Source organism: Lycium barbarum, chromosome 4, assembly GCF_019175385.1.
Source record: "Lycium barbarum isolate Lr01 chromosome 4, ASM1917538v2, whole genome shotgun sequence".
NCBI lineage: Eukaryota > Viridiplantae > Streptophyta > Magnoliopsida > Solanales > Solanaceae > Lycium > Lycium barbarum.
This window is the reverse complement of record NC_083340.1, coordinates 139,640,444-139,648,083: the sequence shown is the minus strand read 5'-3', so window position 1 is coordinate 139,648,083 and position 7,640 is coordinate 139,640,444. Positions and strand designations below refer to the sequence as shown.

Below are 7,640 nucleotides of genomic sequence, written 5' to 3'. Positions count from 1 at the left end.
AGTAGATCAACATGTGTTAGTCTTATTTTGTGTTAGGCTTATTCTCTTATTTTAGCATGTTTGATATCACATGTTGATTCAGCCAACCTATGGGTTCGCTCGGTCACATGCAGTTAGGCACCAAGTGCCGTGTTACGCCTAGGTCATGGCTCAGGGCGTGACACCACAAAATTCAATTAACGAGGCTTCCTATTATGGAATTAATTCGAAACATCTGAATTAATCCTGCCATAATAAATTATGACTTATTCCACTGAAAATTCGTAATTGCACTCGTTAGTTCAATTTCGAAATCATACATTAAAACTTATTTAACTCCCCATGTTAAGATTACAGATAACGATCAATTAAATTAAATTACTGACAATTTGATTCATTAACTAATTTAATCCTTTGTATTTCCGCTTAACTTATATCATGTGACGGATACAAAATCGACCTGCAGGGTTTTCACATGAGACTTATAAGCATTCATAAAGGGGTATCCTCAATCTCAAAGTCGAGACATGAATTCCATCAACTAATTATTATTTCACAAATGTATTTTGCCATTATGCAGTTTACCAGGAATACATGTATCCGCAATTGAGTCATACCTTTTAATAAATCAAAATAATGAACAAATCACATTGATCATAATAATCATATTAAGATTAAGAGTATAAGTACATTTAATGAGCTAGAGAGGTTGTTTTATAGATTCAGTACAAAATCACTTATCTCTACTTGGTCCGTTCACCGTTCAATACATACAAAATGTACTAGCACAAGAAGACAGAACAATACCGTTCCCATAATAAAGATACATTATATTTAATCTTGTGTTACAATCATACCGATGGCTTTGTCCAATTTCCATCTTAGATTGTGAACATAAACTTTATACTTATAAAAACCGACAATTTAATCTTCCGTGTATAACCTAAACTCTATACACTAAATCATTTATTATATAAGTAAAGGACACACATATTAATACATGATCTATTTAACTCTTTATTAAAAAAATGAATAAATAATTGTTCTATAAAAATACTATATCCAAACACATGGTTAATAGTATATATCCCCAACAGCTTTCTCATGTTCTCATGTCAAATAACAACAACTTCAGCTCTTAAATAGGAACAACCAATACTTCCAGGAAATGACACAAGATTAAACATCTATTGCACTGCATCTATCGGATAACAACCCAGTACTCGTAGAAATGTCACGAATTCCTGAAAGGAAAAAAATCACAAGTAGCATCGTTATCTTTATGTCGTAAAACATAGTAATAATAACAAATAATGGTCTCATACATAGAAATGCTCAAACAATCAACAATCTAGCTGAGTGAATTCAAATCTTTTTCATATTTTTCCAAGCAGTAAGCACAAGTAGTAGAGTGAAGTTTTTAGATTATTTAATTCTTTTTCATATTTGTCCAAGCAGTTAGCGCAAGTAGGAAAGCGAAGTTTCACACTTTTCAACAACACATTGTTATTATTACAGACCTGCAAATGCCCTAAAGCATATTGAACACGAGGTTCGGCCATGGATGCCTCAAAATCTATATAGAAAAGGTAGTCAAAGTACCTACAAAAACACGTGAAGGACAAATGAGCACAGAAATGCGGTACTTATAGTAATGTAAAAACAGAAGAAGCAAACTATTTAATCCCCATGATTTCATGTGGATGACATGCATTTTGTAAGTTTAAGGCAAAGAGAAGGTTTGCCACTTCCTGAAATAGGCTAAAAGATATACTCCATCCGTCTCCCGTCTCCCTTTATGTGAGACGATTATTTAGTACAAGGGAGTATTAAATTAGTAAAAAAAAATCGCAGTCAAAGAAAAACTCCTTTGTCTCTCAAAATAGTAACTGTGTCACATAAAATGAGACAGAGGGAGAAATAAATTAGCGCTCACTTGGCAGTCCCTGTATTGAATGCATCGACTACTCGTAGTGGCTGCTTTCTCTGTGGTCTGCTTTCAATCTAAACATGTGCTAGAAAAACAAAATTATAATGTATTTTACGTAACATTATAAGATAGGAACATAGATTGTAACTGTCAATTCACCTTTGTCAAATTAATATCCCGCACAGCAAATACAGCCAATGCTTTAAACGGAACGCCAGGGCCATCTTCCAACGAAAAGACGATACTAGTCTGGAACAGAAAACAGCATTGAGTTTCAAACTAACCAAAGGAATACACGGCCAAGTCAGAAATAAGAAAGCCTAATGTACCTTGAAAGACTTATCGGTACTTGGAATTATAGGGTCTCTAGCAAGCACCAGAAAACGCGTTATACTGTCAGAGTTGTCCTGCAAAGGCCAACATCTTCAGCAATCTGAATACCAAAGTACATTAAATACTAAAATCACTTTACCGTGATAATCTACTTGTTGATTACCTCTTACAAGCTCAAGGCTTATATCTGCCGGGGGCCATTTCATGTAAAGTCCCACTCTCCCTAGCAAATAAGTTGGCATGGCAAATCTAGGAGTTACTACTTTTTTCTTTCTTTCTTTTTATGGAATCAACGAGATCCATTTACGTTTAATATTTTACATGTCTATTTAATGGTCAGGAACTGTAACTCCTTGATTATCATGTCAAATGAATCGAAAAAGACTGCAAATATAATCTGTTACCTTTATTTGTACAATCAGGACCTCGTTTAACAAAGGATGCTGTAAACATATTCAAACTTGTCCTGTTTTCAAATGTGTCTCGCTGATCACATATGAGAACTTTTTTCCTGATTAGTTACCATTTTTTCTAACTTCAACCCCTCTTCAATGTACTGTCATTGTGAATGATATGGCCCTATCCTTTGGAGCTAGATTTTAGTCAACAAAAGGAAAGAGGGTGCAACCACATACTTCAATTAGTTTGTAAGTAACACATCCATTAAATACATTTGCTAATAGGAAAATTACATGTTTAATATAAAAACCAGACAAGTAAGGCTCACATGTGAGAGTGCTGTTTCATTGACCTTCATAACAATGATTATATCCAACTTTTCTAAATCTTGTTGTTCTAATAGCCTGTTTGGCCAATCTTCCAAAATCTGCTTATTTTGAAAAATCTTTTTGATAGAAGTATTTTTCAGAAAAATGCTTTTGGAGCAGTTTATGTTTCGCTAATAAATTTGAAATACACATTTGCCAATTTAGGGCAGCCATTTGCACTTAGCCAAGAATCCTTCCCGTGGAAAGCTAATTCTTCAATTCTGTAAAACAACTTTTGCTACTACTCAAAAGCACTTATTTTTTCCTAAAAGCTTGGCCAAACAGTAAACACCTCAATTCTTTAACCCTTTTAAAGAAAATAAGTACTTTTGATTTCCCAGAAGCTTGGCCAAACATGCTATTATAAATCACATAGGATCTTTCTGATACAGTAAGTTGGTGTTGTGCTTAGAGAAAAGAACCTAAAATAATGACCTGAATGCTTTCAGCAAGCACATTGAGCCCATAGATTGCTGCAGCTCGAGAACCGGCAACTACGCCGGCATCCATCATCTTCTTCAAGGCAAGCAGCTGATCCGAGAGGGGAAACCACAAATTTAACTTATTTATCGTTATTGCTTACAACACAAAATAAATTGCACGGAATGGTGGTAAATCACCTGAGCAGCTCCAGCTGCATCATCAACGTTTTCTCTGATGACACCTAACTTACTTAGAAAACTATCACTATGTGCAAGCGCCTGCAAAAGAGTAGTTCAACTAGCAAACAGGCGGAAACAAAGGAAAGTTTAACACCATTGCTGTCTAGATTATTCAATGAATGTTAAAGAGAGGGGGGACGGATCACACGGTTTGAATGGGAAAAACAATAATAAGGCAAATAGCATCAGGATATGACATGTCCCACCAACATATTTTTTGTTTTAGTTTAACCAACGAATATGCTATAACAAGTAAAATCAGCTAACCTTGATTCTTTTTAATAAACCAACTTGTGACTTATAAAAGATTATGAAGATTTAACTAGTTATCATATATCAGCTAAACCAAAAACACTTATACCTCGTAAACAAGAAATTGATCTATTATCCAGTATTGTAAAAGGCTTCAGTGTTTCATAGAGACCAAGAGAAAAATCCTAGGAGTGCACTTTATTTTACCAAACACGTCAATCGCTTATTATCAGTCTTAAGACTTCTATCCAAACACGTACTAATTATTTATAAAATCAGTTTCAGCACTTAAAACTTAGTAGCTATCTATGATCAGCTAAACCAACAGGCCCTAAACAATTATTTTACTATACATGGTTTCTTCTTATTTTTGTGTCCAATATTCCAACCCCTCCTCCCAGCCCAGCACCCAAAAAAAAAAAAAACTAGAGAAAGATGAAACAGAGGCAAAAATATGAAAAAATTAAATTTATTCGATTGATAGATGACCTGCGGATGGCTCAGAACACGTTTGACATGCTCCATCCTAACACCGGGAAGGGCTAGAAGGCAGAAATTAACAGCCAGCTGAACCTCACCAACAATATGCAGCCTGTGACGAAGGAGTAAATCATAGTTCCAGTGAATACTACCGCTTAGAGAATTCTCAATAGGAAGAACGGCTTTTTCAGCCAGCAACTGTTCAACAGCCTGAAGAAATATAACCAAGAAAGACAACAGAAATGAGAAAATAGTTCTAATTTGGATGGAGATATCAGAATTCAACTTAAATTTTCAACCAACAATCGGGACAATCCTGCTTGTATTATCAAGTCAAAACAAATGAAATGATTAATTTTGTCATCATTTACTTGATGCTTGAAAATTTATTGTTGAAGCTGTCTGAATTGAGAAAGACAACTTATGTAGCTTCACCCTGTGTAGCTCTTAGAATAATAGCTTGTTTGGATGGTTGTTACATATCGTTTCATAAGGCACATGGGTGAAAAATTACTTTGTCAAAAGGTGTCATGCCACCACAAATACACTGCAAATTGATTTAGTAAATGTCTTTCCTACATAAAATATTTATACAATTTCTTTTTGAACTTCACATCATATTAACCAAAGACTAAATGGAAATGGAACAGGGGGAAAAGAGATTTAGTGAATTGGGACAAAGAGTGAATTAAGACAAGAAGGAGGAATGAAAACATTTGAAGGACCAAAAGTACAGTTTCAACCAATATTACTCGGACTCTTCAAAAATGATGCCGCACTCGTGTCGGATCCTCAAAAAACGCACTACTTTTGGAGGATCCGACATGTATCCGCCAATCCGTCTACATTTTTGAAGAGTCCGAGCAACATAGTTTTTAACCCTTGGCAATTGGTAGACTACTGAGTAAATTAACATTGATGCATATGAGCAATTTGATTTCTTTGGTACATTAAACTTGACCTTGAATGCATCTTCAAATTCATCACAAGGAACCGTCTCACATTGAGGATATGCTTTTAAGGCTGCTTCCTCACTGTATGCCCCTGGAACCCCCTGCATTAACCAAATGAATATTCCATCAGATTCAAGATTCAAATTCCTTTTCTAGTTTTGCATTTCATCAACTTTCTAGGCACTAACCAGGGGCACAGTTTGGAGTATAGCTTACGGGTTCGGCCAAAACCAGTAGGTTTAATTTGGTCCAAATCTTGTAGTATTTATTTTAAGAAAATTCATTGAATATGTACAAACTAAATCTAGAACCTGCTAACTTTAAAAAAAAAAAAAAAATAGAATCGCGAACCCATAAGTTTCAAATCCTGGCTCTGTCTCTAGGTGGCACTAACCATCTCTCAGCCAGTAGTGGAGTCAGGATTTTCACCTTAGGGGTTCAAAAATATGAAGAAGTAAATACACGAAGAAACCAAGGGGGTTCAACATCTACTATATATACATAAAAAAAATAAAAAAATCTTGTATATACACTGTAATTTTTCGCCGAGGGGGTTCGGATGAACCCCTGGAGCCTACCTAGCTCCGCCCCTGCTCTCAGCTGTCATGAACTTAATTGAAGAATACCTTAAAGGATATCCGCACCTTTGAACCATCACTCGAAGCCTCCGTAATAGATAATGGTCCTGTATTAAGTAAAATTTGAGAGAATTCAACATTTGGTCGATTAAGTTGTCAGAGAAGGCTAAATATGCAAAGATAAATGAAGTGAAAAAGAAAACAATTATAAGATACACAATGGGAGGTCCGTGTTGAAGACATATAAATAAATAAAAATATGCTCTCTCTGATAGCTTAAATTTAAGATAAGATGATCAACACACTTAAACCAGACAAATGATCTTGATGACTGTCCTCTCGACAACTACTCCAATATAAATCATTATTCAACCACCATCTAACTAAGATTGCAATTTAGTAAACAAAATTAAAACACCTCTTTTAGAGAAATTATTGGATATCAAATAAGAAGGGAATCTTGGAACAACGATAAAGTCGTCTGCGTGTGACCTATAGGTCACAGGTTCGAGTCGCTGGATCAACCATTGATGCTTGCGTCAGTGTAGGCTGTCTGCATCATTCCTGGGGATGCGGCCCTTCCTCGGACCCTGCATAAATGCCGGATATTTCGTGCACCGGACTGCCCTTTTACTGAATTTTAATTGACATCGATCGTTCTAATTTGATTAAGTTTTCTTAATGACAAATTTTAATTCCATGAAGTCAGCGTACCTTTGAGAGAAACAAACTTGTAAGCTTTGTAACCATATCTTTAACATAAGAAGGAAATTAACATTATATCAACCAATAAAGATTGTGGTGGGCGGTAAGTACTCCTAAATCCTTAATCAGAGGTCTCGGGTTCAAGCCTCAGGGTACGAAGTCCAGTTTATTAGGGAGCGCACCATGCATTGACATTCAACAAAAATTTAAAAACTCACTTGGTAAAGAGCTCAAGTCCTTTGGAAATTTCTTATCCAACTTAGTTTCTGTTTGATCAACTGGCCTTTGCATCTCTGAATCAGAATTTGATGTACTTTCATCTTCAACTGACCTTACTTTAAAATTGGCAAATAGACCCCCCAAAACACCATTTTTGCCACCATGACAACCAACTCCACAATGTTTACTACTTATAGATTCAGTCACACCAAGTTGTGAACCAAAACATCTTATATTTAATAAAATATTCAGAGCCATGTCAAAACAATTTCATCACTGATGATCAATGCAGAAAATAAATTAAAGAAAACAAGAGAGAGTTCTATTGAAGTGGAAATTTCTTGTAATGGTATACTTAAAAATATGAATGGAGTAGATACTCAAAGAGAAGCTCTTTTAATTCTTCTCTTTAAATTGTTGGGTGAAAGTGAAGTGTGGGACAAGTTATATGAATATAGTTTTAAGAAATTGGATTTAGTATCATTACATTGAACAAGGAGATTGACAGGTGGCTTGAACTTTAATGTGTATGTGTACCAGTATGGAAGAAAATGAACTGGGAATTGGAATGAGTATGTAGGCAAGATTGGATTGTATTGATTTATTAGACGACCCACCCACCTATTAACTCCCATAATATCTCAATTTGGTAATAACAGTGATTTAGTCATTTCAATTTGGTAATGACAGTGATTCAGTCATTTCAATTTGGTAATGACAGTGATTTAGTCATATCAATTTGGTAATAACAGTGATTTAGTCATTGTGCTACTTGAAAGTAA

At 35.1% G+C, this 7,640-nt stretch overlaps 1 protein-coding gene across 3 annotated transcripts; it reads right to left on the bottom strand.

The window, feature by feature from the left end:
- Positions 1–741: 741 nt before the first annotated feature.
- On the bottom strand, positions 742–7,385 carry LOC132636656 (arogenate dehydratase/prephenate dehydratase 1, chloroplastic-like). 3 transcript variants are annotated; one of them, XM_060353617.1, is made up of 11 exons: positions 6,858–7,300; positions 5,983–6,041; positions 5,365–5,457; positions 4,413–4,613; positions 3,630–3,710; positions 3,445–3,540; positions 2,239–2,316; positions 2,069–2,158; positions 1,916–1,983; positions 1,500–1,581; positions 742–1,223 (listed from the first exon to the last, which is right to left on the bottom strand). In XM_060353617.1, exons 1-11 carry the CDS (start codon positions 7,114–7,116, stop codon positions 1,167–1,169), a joined length of 1,164 nt encoding a protein of 387 aa, XP_060209600.1. In that variant the 5' UTR covers positions 7,117–7,300; the 3' UTR covers positions 742–1,166. The 3 variants fall into 3 exon arrangements, with proteins under 3 accessions (XP_060209600.1, XP_060209599.1, XP_060209598.1); XM_060353616.1 differs by lacking the exon at positions 742–1,223 and adding an exon at positions 1,230–1,386 and having other exon boundaries at positions 1,451–1,581; positions 2,093–2,158; positions 6,858–7,385; XM_060353615.1 differs by lacking the exon at positions 742–1,223 and adding an exon at positions 1,230–1,386 and having other exon boundaries at positions 1,451–1,581; positions 6,858–7,377.
- Positions 7,386–7,640: the final 255 nt, after the last annotated feature.